This window comes from Peromyscus eremicus, chromosome 6 (assembly GCF_949786415.1).
Source record: "Peromyscus eremicus chromosome 6, PerEre_H2_v1, whole genome shotgun sequence".
NCBI classification, from domain to species: domain Eukaryota; kingdom Metazoa; phylum Chordata; class Mammalia; order Rodentia; family Cricetidae; genus Peromyscus; species Peromyscus eremicus.
In genome coordinates, this window is record NC_081421.1 from 62,784,305 (window position 1) to 62,804,496 (window position 20,192).

Below are 20,192 nucleotides of genomic sequence, written 5' to 3' on the forward strand. Positions count from 1 at the left end.
CGGGGCTACACCTGAGTCGTCCACACATATCTTGCCCTCCAAGCTCACAAGCTCACATGTGCTCTCTCGGGCCTTGGAGGACGTCTGGAGTCAGAGCATGACCTTTTGTGTGTGTGCACTAAGAAACCCTGGGGGCTGATGCATCCCTGATGCATGGGGGGCTCCAGTGGGGAAATGTGGGTCCAGTGGGGTGCCATCTTACCCACTCCACCTTCAGCCTGTCCCTTGCCCCTTTAGCAGCCATCCTGTCCCCACTCAAGGTTCTGCACTTTGTTTTCTTCCCTGACCAAATCCCCAAGGCTTTTTTGGTCATTAACCTCCCGCCTTAATTGGTTTAGTGGGGAGGGGAGCAGAGACAGGGCAAACTCTGGGGGTTATCTTGTTTCAGTGAGGGCAGGAAAGCTCAAAACAGCTGCCGGCCCCACTATCACCTGGTCCCCGGCAGGAACTCCCCCCCCCCCCGAAAGAAACTCCCATGTTCCCCCGCACCCCAGGCTCCCTAGTCCAGGCTCCCGGGACAGAGAGACAACAGAAGTCAGAAGGGCCACTCAGCAGTTCCCTCCCACTCCTGCTGGAGGGCACGAGCATCCAATCCCATAAAATGTGTTGATAAGCTGTTCAACCCTCCACGCAGGGGCACCCCCTCCCCTGCTCGGCTTCCCAGGTTCCTCAGCCCCAAATTCTCCATCCCTGGAAGGGAAAAGCCAGCCTGCTGGGCATAAGCCATCAGCCCCTCCCACCACTCGGCACTCTGCTCAGACTCCTGCTCTCCTCCTGATGGGCGAACTCACTCTTTCCAAGAACCAGTTTAGGGAACTGGGCCTAAATTTAGCCCTCCCGGCCTCACTGTGCCCTGTCTGTGAGGCTACCTCAATTCACTGCCCTATCTTTACGCAAAACCTAACTACACGACTAATTCAGATTTCTGTTTCCCAAAGCATTCCAAAAAAAAAAAAAAAAAAAAAAAAAGACATCCTACACACCACCGGGACATACCCACTTACTGCTGTCCAATTTGGGGAAGGTTGCTCTTAAGAGTCTGACCTCAAGACCTCTAGACGTGGTCCCATCCCTTCTCTTGGATAAAAGAAGTGCTGAGGATACAGGGTAGAGCAGAAGAAAAGACTGCAATACAATCTAACTCCCTCTCAACTCTCTGTCAAGTCTTAAAAACTTATTTCTGATCTCTTTCAACAGATCTCTAGGTTCAAAGGGGCTGAATTACGGGTTAATAAAAGTAAGAGGCGAGTGAAACAGCGGAATGACAATCCCAAGGGACAAATGACCTCCTCCACTGTATTCGTGGCTCAGGAATGAAGGAAATCTGGGTTCCCAATCTAGCAAAGTTCAAGGCCCCAAACTAAGTCACACGAAGCCTTTAGGACCCTTCCGGGCTCCCTGCTCGGCCCCGCACCCCCATCCTCTCCCTCCGCGCCTCCTCTTCCTCACCCGGTCACTGCACGGGCCACGGGGGCGCGAACTAACTCACCTCCCAAGCCGCGGTCTCTGAGATCCCGGAACTGGGGGGCTGGAGGAGGGGGGTGATTTACTTAAGAGACGAGGGGACCACATCCTCTACCAGGGGTGCCCACCCCACCCCAACGCCCCTTCCCGGCCCCCACGAAGCTCGGAGACCTGCTCCTCCCACCATAGCGGCCGCGGGCTTTGTCTGCTCCGCGAGCGCTCTCCCGGAGGCCTGAGCCTGTGGACTCCGCGATCGCGCGGGGAGGAGGGAGGACACTGCAGCCACGCGGCCGCTCCGCCCCGGCCCTCATTACCATAAGAAAAAGGCCCGGGACCCGCGGGGCCGGGGAACGACGTCTTTCCACGCCCGCTCCCTTCCCGCATACCGCCGGCTCCTGAAAATTCCCGGACCACGACTCCCAGCCCACCCGAGGCTTTGCCGGTGAGCGGTAGGCAGAGCCCGAGGGGCGCATCCCCTCCTTGCCCGAATTCGTCCCCGCGCCCGAGGGCGGGAAACTACAACTCCCGGCATGCCCCGGGCGCCCCCGGCGCGCCCCCCTCCCGTCAGTTCCATGCTGCTCCATCCAGTTCATTTAAAACAAAAGAGTTTGAGCGCTGGAAGGGGCTGGGCTCTATTGGGGGCCACTGAGCGACGCTCCGGGACTGGGGCTCGGTGCGGGAGCCTAAGGGGGCGTCTGCTCGGCGGAGGGTAGAGACTCCGAGGCGGAGGGGTGGGGGCCAGGGCCCGCAGCCCCCCACCCCACCCCGTCACCCCGGAGGAGAGGAGATCTGCTTTCTTGGTTTTGCTTCTTTTCCCCCACCCCCACCCGGGGGCTGGGGCGAGGGGAGTCAGGTTACAGGGTGCTTGGGGAGGGGGGCTTAGGGGTGGGTCTATCTTTCTATCTCGCTTTCTTCCCCCCTCCCCAGCTCTTTGTTCCCCCTCCCCACACACCCCCTCCTCTCCTCTCCCCTCCCCTCCTCTCTCCTCTTCTCCCTTCCACCACCTCTCTCTCTCTCCCTCTCTCTCTCCCCCAGCTTTTGTTTCGCCATGCCTAGTCTAGTGGTATCTGGAATAATGGAAAGAAATGGGGGCTTTGGAGAACTAGGATGTTTCGGGGGAAGCGCTAAGGACCGAGGGCTGCTGGAAGACGAGCGCGCCCTTCAGCTGGCTCTTGATCAACTCTGCCTCCTGGGTTTGGGGGAGCCCCCCGCCCCCACGGCGGGCGAGGACGGGGGAGGTGGGGGGGGCGGCGCCCCCGCGCAGCCGGCCGCCCCCCCGCAGCCGGCCCCGCCGCCGCCGCCCGCGGCGGCCCCGGCCGCCCCGAGCGCGGCCCCCGCGGCGCAGACGCCCCAGCCCCCCACCGCCCCCAAAGGGGCGAACGACGCCAAGCTCTGCGCGCTCTACAAAGAGGCCGAGCTGCGCCTGAAGGGCAGCAGCAACACCACGGAGTGCGTTCCCGTGCCCACCTCCGAGCACGTGGCCGAGATCGTGGGCAGGCAAGGTAAGCGGGCGTCCCGACACCGCGAGGGTTGGAGTGGGGGCTTGCCGTCCCCGGCGCCGAAAGTTCACCGCTTCCCTCTTTGCCCGCCTCTGGCTCTGTCCCTTCCCGACAAAGGGGGCCCCGCCCCCTGCCCAGATTCCAAGTGCCACAAAGTTCCCTGCTACCCCTGGTCGGGACGGTTCTCGGGACCCTTCCTCCCCTGGGGCTCCGCCCGTAGACAAAGAAATATCCTGGAACTGGGAAAGGAAAGGGGAGGGGGAGCTGCCTCCCAATCCCGGGGTCTGTGCGGAGGGGGTGTCGGCTCCCGGCTGGAAGGACTGACGGAATGTGCAATTACTTGGAAGTCTCTACTCTGGTATCTGCTTGTAGACTGGGGAGGGGGCACTCCTGGGACCTTCTGTGGTTGGAGTTGGGGACTCTAAGGGAGACCCGGTCCATGAAGCCCGACTGAGGATCTGTCTCTTTGTTGGGCTGAGTGTAGGAATGAAAGGGGGTGTGGCCCAGGGGAGGGTCCCAGTCTGGGGAGAGGTGATGAGGGAGCCCTTGGCAGAGAGGGGTTCTGTGGTCGCCTGCAGGCGACCTTGTGTGAGCTCTTGTGTTTGGGGAGGGTGTCTCTGAGGAGGTACCAGCCCTGGCGTGGGCCTCTCCTTCTCGGTCTTGCTTTTGTTCTGGGCTGGCCACGGCCTGGAGCCAGGGGTCTGAAGAGGAGACTCTGAGTGAACGCGTGGGACAGGGCAGGAGGGGCATGTCGGTGAAGGAGCAGAGAAACCTCCACTTGGAAATTGGGTGGTGGGTGCGTGTCTGGGTGTGCTGGGAGGGGTGTTGGATTAAGCCAATGGAGTATGTTACCACACCCTCCTCAGCCCAGCATCCCTGGATGGGTGGGAGTGTTGGTGAGTACCCAAACTGAGCAGCCTGGATCTTGGGGACCCTTCCCCTCCTAGCTTCTCGGGGGCTGGGGGGGGCGGGATTTGGATATTGCAAAGGGGCCGGGCTGAGAGGTGGAGTGGGGGAGGAGCTGTCCCACCGTGGGGAACAATGGAGGGTCTGCATTCCGCGGGAGCAGAGGAGGAGGCCAGTTCCTGGCGGTGGAGGGGAGACAGGCTGGGGCCCCTACTCCGAATCCCACTTCATCCCCCCTAGCATTGGGGCTGGAGGATTTGGAAGGGAGAGCTGAGTGGAGGAGGGGAGCTTGCCACTCCCCTGCACAGCGCCCCCTCCCTCAATCTCTTGGGGTATCTGGTTTAGAAAGTTGGATTTCCCCTCCTTGTCAGAGACACTGGAAATCCAGAGCCTGGAATTGGGTGGGGATATTAATATCTCTACTTGGGTGAGGTCTTGGAAGGCACCAGAATTTAATGGGGTCCTTTTTACTCTTTCTGCCTTCTTATGAAATGTGTCTGTCCATCATAAAAGTAGAATTCCTCCTATTCAGGGCACACACGACCGCCCTTCCCCATTCCAGAAGTCCACGGAAGTGCTCTCCTGACTCCCCTTCCCCCTGCTGCTGCAGTTTTAGTGTTTCTCTGACTCTGGCCTCCTGGAGATGCTGCAGGGCTGCAGATCCCAAGAGGCTGAGGCGCTGGGTTCTCCACCGCCCCGCTCTGGCTTTTCTCCTTAGTCTTCTACCAGAGCTTGTGCTCCCACACTCCCCCACCCTCAAAGATACCTAGCTCCCACTGAAGTTTTGGGATCCAGAACTTAAGAGCCAGAGAGAGCTTAGGTGCCCGTCAGATGGCATGTAAGTAGAGTTGGCCGAACGCACCGTGCTTTGGTCCTCCAAGCCTCACAAATCCAACCGTCATCCACTGCTGTTAAAGCAGCAAGCTGTGGGCTTGACAACAAGTAGGACTTCTTAACTGCCAACAGGTCTGAGAAGAAGGGGAGGGGTCAAATTTTCCTTCCTAATACGTTTTAAAGATAGGTCCCTAACCCACCGTGTCCCTCCAATCCCTTAGGGTTAGAAAAGACACTGTTTGGAGTGGAGGAGGGGAAAGAAAAACAAGCCCCCACGGAGGCCTGCAGTTGAGGGTTGGGGCAGAGTCAGAAGAGTGGGCACTTGACTTTGGATTGGTAGTGTGTTGAGGAGGTGAGGAAGGACACACAGCAGGGAGGTGTGCCTGGGGAGCCCAGGGAGTTTGTGAGAATGGGGCAAAGGCCTGGTGTGTATTGATCCACGGTCTGTGTGCTGGGGAAGAGAGACGGGAGAGAGCCCGTGTGCATGGGGAGGGGTATTCTACCCACCCCGAAAGACTGCCTGGACGGCGCGCTCTGCCCACTGCTTCAGTACCCTTAGGTACTCACGCTCCTGTCTGGAGGAGGGGTGAGGGGCTCTGAGGTTCCATGAAGGCAGGCAGGTTCACCCAGCCATTGAGGTCTCCAGCCTTTCCCGACAGGTAGCCCAGCCCTCCTTCTTGCCCCTCCTCTTCTCTTTGTCTCACTTTTCTTTCTCTTCCTGCCTCTCTCCCCAAGCTCCCGGTTCTAACCTGATACTCCTTCAAAGCAGGAGCATGCATGGGTCCAGAAATGCCCAGTTCTCTCAGCCTCCAGTACATCTCAGCCCTGCTCTCAGGGGCAGAGAACAAGAGTACGCGTCCTCTGGATGACACTGTCTTCTACTTCCTCTCCCGTGAAATTCTGTCCTTGACCCCCACCCCGTTCCCTCCTCTCCCCCAAGTCCCCCACTGAGTCAGGTGCTGCAAACTTTTTAGGATGTGGAGAATCACAGAGATTATGGGGCAGAAGGCATGGGGAGGTCACAGCAGACGGTGGTCAATGTCCCTGGGTGAGCTAGAGGACAGACTCTTTTAATGAATGGAGGTCACATGAGTAGACTGTGGGTTAAGGAGTGCATTGGAGTTTTGAGCAAAGATCAGGAGAGGTGACGGAGAGGTTGGTAACTTGGAAGGGCAGATGCTCAGCGAAGAGTTTGTGAGCAGGTTTTGGGTTAGCCGCTTTTCTGAAAGGTTCTGAAGGAGGTTGTGTTGGAGGAGTGTGTTTGGGAGGCCCCGAATGGTATGCAAGAGAAACTAGTGCATCGATTGATTGGTCAAGTGGGGTGGGCTGTGTGTGTGGTTATGGGGGTGTCACTGGACCAGCTGAAGGGTCCCTGGGAGGCTAGGATTCTGGAGACGATCCCAGTACCCTGTCCTGTGAATTTCTTTCTACTCTGTTCAGGCTGCAAGATTAAGGCTCTGAGAGCCAAGACCAACACCTACATCAAGACTCCTGTGCGAGGTGAGGAGCCGGTGTTCATGGTGACTGGAAGGCGGGAAGACGTGGCCACAGCCCGGCGGGAAATCATCTCAGCCGCTGAGCACTTCTCCATGATAAGAGCCTCACGGAACAAGTCTGGCGCCGCCTTTGGCGTGGCCCCTGCTCTGCCGGGCCAGGTGACCATCCGTGTACGCGTGCCCTACCGTGTGGTGGGACTGGTGGTGGGCCCCAAGGGAGCGACCATCAAACGCATCCAGCAGCAGACCAACACATACATCATCACCCCCAGCCGGGACCGCGACCCGGTGTTCGAGATCACCGGCGCCCCGGGCAACGTGGAACGTGCGCGGGAGGAGATCGAGACGCACATCGCCGTGCGCACCGGCAAGATCCTCGAGTACAACAGCGACGGCGACTTCCTGGCTGGCAGCCCCGACGCAGCGCTGGACAGCCGCTACTCCGATGCCTGGCGGGTGCATGCTCCCGGCTGCAAGCCGCTTTCCACCTTCCGGCAGAACAGCCTGGGCTGCATCGGCGAGTGCGGCGTGGACTCGGCCTTCGAGGCCCCGCGCCTAGGCGATCAGGGCGGGGACTTCGGCTACGGCGGGTATCTGTTTCCGGGCTACGGCGTGGGCAAGCAGGACGTGTACTACGGCGTGGCGGAGACTAGCCCCCCGCTGTGGGCGGGCCAGGAGAATGCCACGCCCACCTCGGTGCTCTTTTCTGCCTCCTCCTCCTCCTCCTCTTCGGCCAAGGCTCGCGCGGGCCCACCTGGCGCACACCGCTCTCCAGCCACCTCTGCGGGGCCGGAGCAGCTGGCCGGGCTCCCTCGGCGGCCGCCTGGAGAGCCACTTCAGGGCTTCTCTAAACTGGGGGCGGGAGGGCTGCGGAGCCCAGGCGGCGGCGGCGGCGGGCGGGACTGCATGGTGTGCTTTGAGAGCGAAGTGACAGCCGCCCTGGTGCCCTGTGGACACAACCTTTTCTGCATGGAGTGTGCAGTACGCATCTGCGAGAGGACGGACCCAGAGTGTCCTGTCTGCCACATCACCGCCACGCAAGCCATCCGAATATTTTCCTAAGCTCCCTGTCCCTGGTCTCCTGGGCCCGCTGCCCAGGGTGCTACCCTGGACCTGTAGGGCCTTTTGGAAAATCAGTGACTATAGGGCAAGGTGCTTAGAAATATTCGCTCGCTGGGGTGGGGAGGGAGGCCAGAGTGGCTGGGGCGGGGGCAGCCACTTTCAGAACCTCTGGTTACCCTTTGGGAAGGGGCCAGACCGTACGTTTTACTAGAGTTACAACTCTGATACCTCAACACACCCTTAAATCTGGAAGCAGCTAAGAGAAGCTTTTGTTTAGCCTGAAGTGGCCACCAGGACATCCTGACCTTTCCCTTCTCCTCATCCGTGTGTCATTTTGCCCCTTCCTCTGCGGAGGGGTAAGAGAACACAGGAGGGCGAGAATTGCCAGCCTGTAACTAGAGGTGGTCTTAGTGATCCCCGCTCCTCTGGTCCTGACCTCCCACCTCCTAAGGACCCTTTACCCCCCTCCCCACTCATACCCTGAGTTCCCAACAGTGTAAGGGAGAAGGGGGCCTATCAAAGATCTGGGCAGATATTCTGGGGTGGAGGAGGGTGTCAATCAATAAAGGGCTCACAACTCATCTGTCTTACAAAGCTGGGCTGGAGAGATCTGGAAAGAGGGGCTTCTCTTTCCCCTCCAACTTTCTGCTTGGCTTTTCCCCGACTTTTCTTCTGGCTTTGCCCTTCGCTTTTTTCTGTTTCTTCAGTCCCACTTCCCTGGCTGTCGCTTTCAGTGTCTCTTGCTCCTCTCTGCCTGTCTTCCCTTCCCCCTTCCTGCCCCTTCTAGCCCAGCTTTGGGGATACCATCCTGGGGAGAAGTCTGGAGAACATTTTGATAGTACCCCCCCCCCCCGTTCCTCTTCATGTACTAGACAGCCCTGTCCCCCCACTCCTCCAAAGAATCCGTTCCAGTTCTCGATGGAATGTAGCCGGAGACTCAGTGACAGTTTGAGAGGGGAAACTAATAATGGGGGTACATAAAGGGTTGAAACCCCACCTTTATCATCTATGGGCATTATACTTAGGGAATACTACTTCTGGCCAAAGGAAGGGAAAATGGGAGGCAGGAAAAGTCCTGGGGCAGGAGAAACGTGTCTGGAAGGGCTCCCCTCCCCCTCACCTGCAGTGGCCTACCCCCCTGACCTCTCTGCACCTAGCTGAACCATTATTGAATCCTTATTAGCCACAAATCATGAAGTCTCTGTCTTACGCGCTGGCTGAGGAGAGAGGCCAGATCTTTGGTGAGGGGTCAAGCCGGGGCAAAGCAGGATTGGGGTGCAGCAGGGCCTGTTACGAGAGTCAGGTATTGTGATGGGCCTGGCGCCACTTTGCTGTTCCATTGCTCACTTGTGTCTGTCGACAGCCTCCTACCCTCCTGGTTCCGCTGGCCGGGCCAGGAGAGGCTGGGTGATGGGGAGGCCCAGGAGGCCCAGGAAATGCTTGTATATAGTCGGGTGGGACTACTCTGAGCTCTTCCTGCTCAGGATCCCATTCTTCCTGGATGGAGAAAGGATGTGGGATGAAGGCACAGAGGGGGGTCCGGTCTCTCCTTTGCCTGTCGTGAATTAACTTGCCTCTCCTCAGCCTTCCCCTCCAGACCACCAGCCTGGGAGGGGAGAGGAAGGAGGTCACAGCCCAGAAAACTGGCCTGTGGCAGCTTCCCTCCTTCCCACCAATGTGAGCCATCTTGAGATGTCTGTACAATAGAAACCAAACCAAATGGGCACCCTGGGTTGCCCAGGGGCAGGGGGTGGGAGGGGGTGGGAAGAAGGGATGTCTGTCTGTCGTCCCCCTCCCCCTCTCCACTCCTTACCCACAAAGGCAAAAGACTGTTACCACTAGGGGCTCCCAGATCCAGTCCCACCCTTGCTGAGTGAGCCTTCCCTGGAAACAAGCGCCAAACGCAAACGTGAGCGACAAAGCAGAAACCAAGGGAGTGAGATGGGCGACCAACAGGAGAGGAAACAAAAATAGCAAAAAAGAAAAAAAAGCAGTTCTTTATAATTTAATATTCTATTTTAATAAAGGCATTTATTACCGTATAAATGTAGCAAAGAACCTGGGCTAATATGAAAAAAAAGACTTTTTATTAGGTAATTTATTATATGAAAAGGATATTTTATTTTATGATAAAGTGATCCTTAAAAAAAAAAAACTTTAGAAGGTTTAGAATATATGTAGGGAGAGAAGAAAAAATACATTTGTATTCAGAGTTAAATCTTAAAAAAGTTTTTAATATATGTTCGGGTTTATGTTCTTTTTTTTTCCCCCCACCTTTTTTTGGGGAGAAATGTCATTTGCTTTTCTTGGGGGAGCATCCTGGGATGGATGGTGGAGAGAGGGGATGGGGGAGTCGGTCCCTTCTGGGGCCCCCACCAGTAGATTGGATTTCATTCCGTGGGCTCCCCTCCTCCTCCCCCTCAGGGGAGCTGGCGGAGCCAAACAAAGGAAGGGATTAACCAGAAAGGAAGAGGCTTTGGGACTAAGGACTGAGGGTCCTGGGGTGTCCCCTCCTTCTCCTACCCTGTGCCAGGGCCAAGTAAGGAGGGGACAACCAGAACGAACGGAGGCCTAGCAGGCCTGTGGAAACCCTCAGAGGCGTGAGATTTAAGAGAAATAGATTTTTTTTTTTAACCAAAAAGAGAAGAAAAAAAATGAGAAGAGAAAGAAAAACCGAGGGGTTTAAAAGAAGAGAATACTACAAAATAATTCAAATTTATTTCATATAATCCTAGAGAAAGAAAAAAGAATTACTAGTTACTTAGTAGATGATACTCAGATAGCTTAAAGTTTAGTAGCATTGTGGGCCCCGCGCCCAGTAGAATGTATAAAAGTATGGAAAAAAGAATAGAGGCCAGCGGCTGAGCTGCTCTACCCCTGGGGACAGGGTCGGAGCAGGCTGCTAGCAAAGATTGGGAGCTTCCAGTCTGCTGGGGTTGATTCTGAGAATCCTTAGGTTTGTAAGTGTGGGACAAGTACATGAGGGGCTCAGTCCCAGGGTCTTTGCCAGGGTACACACTGGCCATCTGAAGCCAGGTGCGACTGGGCGGAGAGCCTGGCCATCTGGTGAGAAGCCCCTACTCCTCATGCCCACCCCCCACCCAAGGCAGCTTCTCCCAGGCCACACTGAGGAGGTCCTTGCAGTCACCTCAGTCCATCTTGCTACAGGTTGGTTCCGAGAGTGAGGTGGATAGCGACTCAACCATGAGCATGCACGTGCTTGTCAGCTCGGATTTTCCACAGCCCGAGCAGGGTGGGGGCGGCAATGCAATCTAGTGCTCTTTTCCTTCACATGTGTAGTGGGGCTTTGTTTTTATTTTTTGACACAGGGTCTCTAGCTCAGTCTGGCCTTAAACAAGCAGCCATCTTGCTGCCTTCAGTTGCTGGGACTACAAGGCATGCACCACCACCACACTGGGCTTTGTGGAGTCTCAGAGAAAGTTAGATCCCAAGAAACACTTTCTACTCAGGAAGTAGAGGGCAGATATTGGCCTGGGAGAACCTACCCCCCAAAGTACAGTGGTGAAAGTGTGCAGGGAGCTTTGGTGACCACAATGCAGCCCTTGTGCGCTAGCCCCCCTCTGTGTTCAAACAGGGATCACCCACATGGCCATATCGCATCACCTTCCCCACGGAAAACTGGAAGCCTAGCTTTTTGCATGTGAGAGATAAGCATTTTTAAGCACTTGCCTTCCATCAGCCCCTGCTGGCAATGGGATCAGGATGGGGAGAGGCCTCGGCTTCAGTCTGAGCAAGCAGTAAACCAGTGATTGACATGCCACTTCATAACCCTGGAGCCCAAACACATCTCCATCTCCCGATTCACTCTTCTCACCCCATCTAGAGACTAGAGGTCCCCCTGCCCTTTTTTGCCCTAGGACCCTCGATAGTTTGAGATGGTAGCATCTGGGAAAGGGAGAACTTCCCCTTGCCTACCTGAGGGTGAGTGCTTGAGAGGTCAGGTGGGTGGGTGGAGACAGCCCTGGGGCAGGGAAAGATGGTCTCTCCACTGTAGAAAGTAGAATAGGATCGTGGTCAGACTTAATTTGAGGCATCTAGTGACTCGTACAAATCACCAAGGAAGATTTTCAAATGCAAAGTAAAGGTGGGAAATAAAAATGGACCCATGAATAATCAAGTCAAAGTGATGTTGCACACAATGCAGAGAAACCAAGAAGGGGGAGGGTTAATGTATTAAATGTGCTATTGAGAAGTTAATTTTATTAAAAGTATTATTACTTAAGACTTTGTCTTTGACTGTATGACCGGCCGTTGGGTCTTGCGTGGCACTTGCAATGGGGGTGGTAGTACTCTGGCCTGGAAAGCGGGTACCTCCAGGGTTCCCTGCCATCCCTTGCTTAGAGAGCTGTCTCTCGGCTCCCTGGAAAAGATGTTAGAGACAAAATCCTCCCGCTACTCTACCAATTTCAGTTCCTCCCTGTTTAGGGAAAGGACTGGATTGGGTGCTCCCCTCCAGTCTGTGGAACCCTCCTGAGGACATACGCTAGGCTGGCCCTGCTTCCTAGAATCTTTCCCAGCTACCTTGTCTTGCCCCTGGCATTAGAGTGACCTCAGTTCTTGGCACCAGGGCTTTGGGTACCAGATGGTGCTGGAGGACGGTTTCTTTTGTTTTGCCTTTCAAATACCTCTCCCCTCCACACAATCTTCCATCCCCCACCTGCCCTAAGGGTTGGCAGAGGGAAGGGTGGGCAATTCCTGCCCTCTTGGCCCTGTCCCCAGACCACAGAACTCCAGAAGCAGCCCCTGAGGGGCAGTGGATATGGTGGGGGTGACAGAAAGGGATCAGGGACTCACAGGAGGAGTCAGAGTCGGAAGGGCAGCACAGACAATCCGACAAGGAACAGATGGAAGGCAGCAGGATGGCCAGGCATGATACAAAACAGCTTTATTGGAGGGCCCTAGCCTGTGAGGGGTGTGGACAGATGATAGAGACATGTGGTAGGGCATGATGACCCTGAGTGCTTGTGAACAGGACTCAAGGGTGGGGAGAAGCCCTGCAGTCAGGGTGGAGGGGTACCCGAAGGCAGGGACACGGGGTTGACCATGGCTGAGGTCAAAGGTTAATGCAGCAAGCCTTCTTCTCCCCAGGGCCAGAATCTTGTCCAGCTTGGGCATTACCCAGGGTGATGGCATTGGTCCGGGTGCTGTTCTGCCTCTGCTTGGACACCTTTGCAAAGATCTCTAAGGACAAAGAGCAGTAATCAGGCTGGAAGTTTAATGTCCCACCCCCTTACCATGCCATTTCTGAGCGCAGGTGACCACCCCGGAAAGAGTTTTTGCTGGAAGGAAGTTGTTTTGACACCTGGGTCTTGTCTACCTTCCTGGGTAAACAAGGGACCCAGACTCGGCCCCCTAAAAAAATGAGGTCTTCTGGTTCCTTCCTTCAACTCTAGGATGAGTGGAGGGATGGGAGGCGGGACCAGTGACTGTGAGGAGGCTGGGGGCCTACAGTGGGCTGAGGGCTAGGACAGGGTATTCCACCTGAAACAGTACCCAATGTGTGCAGGGCTCTCACCTTTGAGGACAGTCTCAAAGGCCAGCTCAACATTGGTGGAGTCCAGGGCTGAGGTCTCCAGGAACAGCAGACCATTGTTTTCTGCCCAGAGAGGAAGCAGGCATTAGTTGTGGATCAATGACAACAGTGAAAACATTTATTTAATTCTTTCTGGGTCTTTTTTCTATATGCAAAACCCTTGGTAGAGAGTAGCTTATTTAATCCTTTATACAATCTATAAGGCAGGTTCATTTAGGAAAGTTAAAGCCTAGAAACGCAGAGAGAATGAGGGAGGGACTTGCTCCCTGGCCTACGTCCAGTAACTGACCAGGAGGAGGCCAGAGGGTGTCTCCTAAACCACCGCCTTGAGCTGCTCACTGCTCACCCCGGAAGGAAAGCTTCTTGGGAGGCAGTGACTGGAGATGGCCACCAGGAGCCCACAGGGTGGGGGGCTGTCTCAGCTGTGAACAACTGCTACTGAAGGCAGTCTCACAGCAGGGAGTAGGGGGAGACATAGGGGTTCCCAAAAGGCCTGGCAGCAGTGAACCTCATGAGGGGTAGACCGCTCAGGGCCCTAAGTGTCTGCACAATCGAGAAGTCAGACTGCGTGGGAGTAGGCTCTCACCAGCGAACATGCAGGCCTCCTCAGTGGGCACCTCCCGGGCCTGGCTGAGGTCACTTTTGTTCCCCACAAGCATGACAACAATAGTGGCTTCCGCGTGGTCATAGAGTTCCTTGAGCCAGCGTTCCACAACGGCGTAGGTCTGGTGCTTCGTTAGGTCGAATACCAGGAGGGCCCCTACCGCTCCGCGGTAGTACCTGTACGGGGGTCAGAGGAAGGGGTGGACAGAGACTAGATAGGGATGTCAGGCTCAGCCCTAGAGCGTAGTCCTCAAGCTAAATGCCTGACATCGATGTGCCAGCACTCAGGAAGGACCCCAGCCCTGCAGAGCACTCCAGGCTCCCCTGTGCTGCGGGGATGCTGGTCTCAGTCTTCGCAGCTGCATCTCCCTGCTCCAAACCCCCACCCGCTCCTCAAAGGCACCCAGCTTCCTCAGTCCTCTGCCGGACTTCAGCCCTGCTCACCCACCAATGCCCACGTGGACTCTGGTCAGGTGTGCCCTTGGATCTTCCACTTTGAGTGTCTCCCTCACACAGCTCCTCATCTAGTGTCTTCTCCTGGCATCTTTCCAGGGTGAGCCATATGCCTGCCCCTTGAACCAGTACCTGCCTGAGTTCCTACAGACATTTAGCCTCTTTCTGGAGCCTCTGAGTTCAAAAGGCTGTCTTCAGACTGGTGGCATCTAATTATTCCTTGTTTTGTTTTGAGACAAGAACTCAATATGTAGCCCAGGCTGGATTCAAACTCAAGGCAATCCTCCTGCTTCAGCTGGTATTATAGGTGTGAAACACCATTCGTGGTTTATTCCTAGTTTATTAACATGTCAACCAAGTCTTATAAGAGGTCAAATAAGTAAGAGTGGTGGGTGGGTGTGGCCCTCGAGTATACATAACAATAACCCCTGCTTCCTGCTTCCAGCCTCTTGTGGTTCTATCTTCCACCATACATGATAGACTGACCACATTTCAGACAGCAGGACCTAACACTGGCCAGGAGATGCTGGATATGGTGCCAGAAGGCCTAACTTTCTGAGGCTTTATAAACTGCATATTCTAAGCAGGGGATATGCCTACTGTATGGGAAGCCATAAATTCAGTTCTGAGTATAATACATCCATCCATCCACCCACCAATCAATCATCAATCAATCAATCAATCAACCAATCTAATTTTAAAAAATAGTGACCAGGGGGCTGGAGAGATGGCTCAGAGGTTAAGAGCACTGACTGCTCTTCCAAAGGTCCTGAGTTCAATTCCCAGCAACCACATGGTGGCTCACAACCATCTGTAATGAGATCTGGTGCCCTCTTCTGGCCTGTAAAAAAAAAAAAAAATAGTGACCAGGAATGGTGGTGCACGCCTTTAATGCCAGCATTGAGGAAGCAGAGGCAGCAGATCTCTGTGAGTTCCAGACTAGCCTGGTCTACAGAGTGAGTTCCAGACCAGCCAGGACTACATAGTGAGTTCCAGGTTTACATGTGAGATCAGGCTAGCCTGGTCTACAAAGCATACTCCGGAGTCCAGCTAGCCCTTGGCACTTGTGATTAGACATGTTGCCAAGAGTAGAGCACTGAAGTCAGGGGGCGCTCTCAGTCCACGCGTCTACTAAGCAAGGATGGATCGGATTGTAACACCTCACTTCTTCCTGCAATGCTTTAAGAGCTCCACAAAACGCCAGGTATAAAGTACTTTGTATCTTCCTGGGCACATGGGAGGCTTAGTAAGTGGGGCTATGACTTGTGTTCACCGTCATTACATCCTGTCTGTCTCTGTTGGTCAATCACAGAACTTGTGTCCTCATGATTCCCATCCCAGGGAACACACAGCAGAGTCTCCTGCCTCCCATCCTCCCACGTCTCTAGCCCACAGGAGAGCCCTGGTTTCCCAGGGTCCTCAGGAACAAACCCCCCAGGCCTGGGCTCACGCAGAGGTGATGGCTCTGTATCGCTCCAGGCCAGCTGTGTCCCAGATCTGTGCCTTGACAGCAGCGGTGCCCAGCATTACAGTGCGGGTGGAGAACTCAACCCCGATGGTGGTGCGGCTATCGTGGCTGAACTCATTGCGGGTGAACCGGGACAGCAGATTGGTCTTGCCCACGCCTGACTCGCCGATCAGCACCACTGAGGGAGTGGAGAGAGGAGAGCTGAGGCAGGGCAGAGCAGCTCTGAGCCTACCTGAGCCCGAGAGTCTGTGCCACAGGAAAAAAGGAGCTCAGAAAAGCGAGGAGAGAGTTGGCTCTCCTGGTAGAGGCTGTGGCTGGCTACAGTGCTTAGGGCAACTTTGTGTGTGTTTGGGGGGGTGGGGGAGGTGGGGGGTGGGAGGATGGGGGGGGTGCTGATGTCTGTATATGAGTTATGAGTTGGAAGGATGAGGAAGAGGGGCTTGGGAGCGTTATGTGATTACATGGAAGAGGGAGGTGTAAAGTTGGCAGGTGACACTTCTGTGGGTGATAGAAAGGTGTAGGTGTGCACCTGTGTGTATGCATGTGTATTACTGCCTCTCCTTTGCTAGGAGAAGCATCCCCATTCATCCAGGGCATGTCCTCAGACCCAGGGCAAGGGTTTTAGGGTTAGGCAGGCATCTGTCCCACTGGCTTTGTGGCCTTTTTAAATTGTTTTGTTTTAAGATGTATTTATTTGCTGGGCAGTGGTGGCGCACGCTTTTAATCCCAGAACTCGGGAGGCAGAAGCAGGCGGATGGATATCTCTGAGTTTGAGGCCAGCCTGGTCTACAGAGCAAGTTCCAGGACAAGCTCCAAAGCTACACGGAGAAACCCTGTCTCAAAAAAAAAAAAAAAAAAAAAAAAAAAAAAAAAAAAAAAAAAAAGATGTATTTATTTTATGTGTATGAGCATCTTGCTTCTATGTATGTATGTTTTGCTTGTACATATGGATGCCAGGTAGGATGTCAGATCTCATGGAACTGGAGTTATGGATGGTTGTGAACCACCATGTCAGTCCTGGGAATTGAACCGGGGTCCTCTGCAAGAACAACAGTGCTCTCACCCACTGAACCACCTCTCTAGCCCCCCTCATGACCTCTTTGTGGAAAGCTACTTCACTCTCTACACGTTAGTTTCCTCCTCTGTAAAATGGAGACGCCAGTGGCTGACATTTATAGAGTGCCTCCTCACATCAACCATCGTCCAGAAAACCTTATGTGGCCTCATCATGCCCGGAGACATGAATGCCTTCACGAGTCCCATTTTTATAGACACACACAGTAGGTCTATCACACTGTACTAAACATAAATGTACTGCCCACCTCTCCCTTCCAGGAAGGATTTGCCCCACCCCCTCATGGCAAGGGGTGAAGGCAATGACAGTGGAAGCTCAGTGTGCCCTCATGGACATGGGATGCCATGCCTCTCCTAGACAGCTCCAGGTGGTACCCCAGGGTCCGTGTTCTGAGGCTACCCCAAAGCTTCCTGTTTTCCAACTACCTCTGAGCTCTCATGGCAAGTGACTACCCTCTACCCAATCCTGTTTACTCCTGCTTATCTTCACATATGGTGGCCCATAGTCAACATGGAATACCCCACACTATGGAGACAGTGCTCTCACATAGTGTGGCACTGGGACCCCATCTGTGCTAACTGGTAAGTGGCAGAGAGGCCATGGGACCACTCAAAATGATAGACCACACCAGGGATGTGGAGATGATTTTGTGAGAACGGCATCTACTAGGAGCTTAATAAATGGGAGTCACTATACCACGGCCACAGCCCTACCGGCTTCCTTGGAAAAACGCCAGGAGTACAGGATCCCCAGCTTGGGCCAGGGTGGGGTTGAGATTGGGAGAGGCTCTGGGGTGTGGTGCAAAGTGGGGTGAGAGTGCCACCAGGCCACCTTGCCTTCAGGAAGTGGGTTAGAGACCCACAGAGGGACCAGAGACTAGGAGGCCAGAATAAAAAAGCAGGAAGGATGCACGCTCACTTCCAGGGACAGCCCGGTGAACAGTGCCTAGTGTCTGGGTCCAAAGAAGGTGCAAAGGCCCATCACACAGGGTTCAGCCCAGGAGTCCCGTGGAACCCATCAGACTGCTCCAAATTCACTGCATTGTCCCAATATCTTCCCTGTGTACCAACCACGGAGCTCAACAAAGACTGCGTCTCTCCTTCCCCTTTCTATGCACCTGCTCAGAAGGATGACTGGATGACTCTCTTCCTCTTTTATTTCCCCAGTTTTTTTCAAGACAGGGTTTCTCTGTGTAACCCTGGCTGTCCTGGATCTCACTCTGTAGACTAGGCTAGCCTCGAACTCACAGAGATCCACCTGCCTCTGCCTCCTAAGTGCTGGGACTAAAGACATGCGCCACCACTGCTTGGACAGACTTTCTTCCTCTTCATTTGGCTTTCTTCTCCCTCTGCCCTCAACGCAAGTCCTTTCTGAAGTTGGACTTCCACCTCTTGCGCTTCCTGGGCTAACATTCCCAGGGATTTGAGCGTGTATTAGAGACTGGACAGGGAAGCCTGCTAATGTGGCAATAGGAAGGAATAGAGCATACAACTTCTAAACATCTGCACCTGTAACCACACCTGCCTACACTCCTCGAGGCCTCCTTTCTCTCCTAGAAGGAATGCTAATCCTGGGGGGGCGGGGGGGGGGGAGGTCCAAGTAAGAGATAAAAAAACAAGAAAAGACCCTGTCTCCTCTGAAAATAGCCTCTCTCCCACCCTCTCTAGAATCTTCCCTTTCCAAGAACCCCAACTTACCCTTGAAGACAAAATTATAATCTTCGTCTTTTCCATTCCCCATCTTGGCTCAGCATGGAGAGCGAAGGTGTTTGCAGGTGCAGAGGTCACAGTCTGTTTATTGGCTAAATGCCCTCAACTCTCAGCTTAGAGACCGGCACCTAGCTCCCCTCTCATTGGGGTGAGGGACAGAGGGCTGAGTTGAGGCCAGGAAGAGCCCCGGAGGCTCAGCTTTGGCAGGTTGGGCTACTCCGTGGGAACTGAGAGGACGGAAGCTGAGAACAGGAAGAGCTAGCCAGCTCGACTGGGGACCTGGGGCACAGGTGGGTGGGGCGAAGATGACGTCAGACAGGTTAAACAGGTTAGGTGTCTGCTTTCAACCCACACTCCCCAAATAGGAGAGCCTGCTCCTGGAGTTAACAGTGGGTGAGGCTGAGGCTGAAGGCTGAGTGCACATGGCAGAGTTCCTAGGGTTTGTGGAAGGGGGCGGGGCAGAAACCTACGGGCCTCCAGCTTTCCCATCTCAAGTTTTGGTAAAGACACATACTGGGGGCACCAGGGGAAGGGCTGTTGTGGCAAGAAATGCAAGCTGAGTGCAGCATCTCTGCGGTGCAGAGCTGTGGGAGCTGCACCAGCATGCAGCTTCCAGCCCCTCCTTAACAGCCCCAGGTCAGGGATGGGCAGCATTTCTCACTCAGGTGGAGCTGGGACTCTACCTGCCCAGATGGGTCCCTTCTTATTTACTATACACAGATTTGCTCCCTTCCTAGATGGGCGGCAGAGACAAGTGCATAAAGAGCCGGACACAGTGAATATGGGTGCAGAATCTGAAGACGAAAACCCTGAGTCATGGGGTTTTCAACTCTTGTCAGGGCCTGAGGCCTCACGGCAAGGTATCTTGTTTGTAAGAGGTGCCAGGTTTGGGGCTTTACCCTGCAATCCCCAGGAAGCTGGGTTGGAGGATTGAGAGCTAGAAACCAGCCTGTACCATGTTGAGTTCAAGGCCAGCCTGAGCTACATAACAAGACCCTAGCTCCTGAGACCAACCAGGGGTCAGGAAGATGGCTTAGCAAGTAAAGGCACTTGATGCCAAGCCTGACAACCTGAGCAGATCCTAGGACCCATATGGTGGAAGGAGAGAGTCTATTCCAAGTTGTCTTCTCATCTCTACACATGTGGAAAAAAATTTAGGGGCGGTGGTGGCAAACACCTTTAATCCCAGCACTCAGGAGACAGAGGCAGACAGAACTCTGTGAGTTCAGGGCCAGCATTATCATCTATAGAGTAAGTTCCAAGATAGCCAGGAATATACAGAGAAACCTTGTCTCAAAAAACCAAAAAAGAAAAAAAAAATTTAGGACCATGAGATGGTTCTGCACATAAAGATACTTGCCACCCGGCTGGAGAGATGGTTCAGCAGTTAAGAGCACTGACTACTCTTCCAGAGGACCCAGGTTCACTTCCCAGCACCCACAGGACAGCTCACAACTGTCTGTAACTCCAGGATCTGACACTCTCACAGACATACATGCAGGCGAAACACCAGTGCACATAAAATAAAAATAAATAAATTATTGTTAAAAAAGAACAAATACTACCAAGTTTGACCACTTTGAGTTCATTCCTTGAGACCCACACGGTGGAGAGACCCAACTTATGAAAGTTGTCTTCTGACTCCCATACTTGTACCGTGGGACACACCCACCCACACATGTGCACACATACAATAAGTAAATGTAATGGTGAAGAATCTGCATGATCACACGCAATTTCCTTTTTAAATTAAAACAAAGCAAATGCTACAGAGAGGATCTGGCTGGTTCATGAAAACTTAGGAAAGTTTCTAGCTTAAGGGCACTCCTCCCTCCTTAAGCTAGAACAGATTGAACTCTAGGGCTCTATATTTTCTGTGTCCAACAAAAACAGGCCTTCGCTCCTCAAGCTCAGTTCCAAGGTGCTGCTGAAGGGTGGATAAGATTCTGCTCTGAGGGCTAGAGAGAAGGCTCAGCAGTTAAGAGCACTGGCTACTCTTGCAGAAGACCCAGGTTTGGCTCTCAGCACCTACATGGTGTCTAACAACTGTCTGTAACTGGTTCTAGAGA

The 20,192-nt window shown here is 54.2% G+C and overlaps 2 protein-coding genes across 2 annotated transcripts; one reads left to right on the plus strand and one right to left on the minus strand.

Moving 5' to 3' along the window:
• Nucleotides 1-2,415: 2,415 nt before the first annotated feature.
• Nucleotides 2,416-11,460, plus strand: Mex3a (mex-3 RNA binding family member A). Its single transcript, XM_059265616.1, has 2 exons — nucleotides 2,416-2,966; nucleotides 6,144-11,460. The coding sequence occupies exons 1-2, from the start codon at nucleotides 2,513-2,515 to the stop codon at nucleotides 7,259-7,261; spliced, it is 1,572 nt and encodes a 523-aa protein (XP_059121599.1). The 5' UTR covers nucleotides 2,416-2,512; the 3' UTR covers nucleotides 7,262-11,460.
• Nucleotides 11,461-12,144: 684 nt separating this feature from the next.
• On the minus strand, nucleotides 12,145-18,389 carry Rab25 (RAB25, member RAS oncogene family). The gene is made up of 5 exons (XM_059264790.1): nucleotides 18,112-18,389; nucleotides 15,322-15,517; nucleotides 13,402-13,595; nucleotides 12,798-12,878; nucleotides 12,145-12,463 (listed from the first exon to the last, which is right to left on the minus strand). The coding sequence occupies exons 1-5, from the start codon at nucleotides 18,152-18,154 to the stop codon at nucleotides 12,336-12,338; spliced, it is 642 nt and encodes a 213-aa protein (XP_059120773.1). The 5' UTR covers nucleotides 18,155-18,389; the 3' UTR covers nucleotides 12,145-12,335.
• Between the last annotated feature and the right edge of the window lie 1,803 nt (nucleotides 18,390-20,192).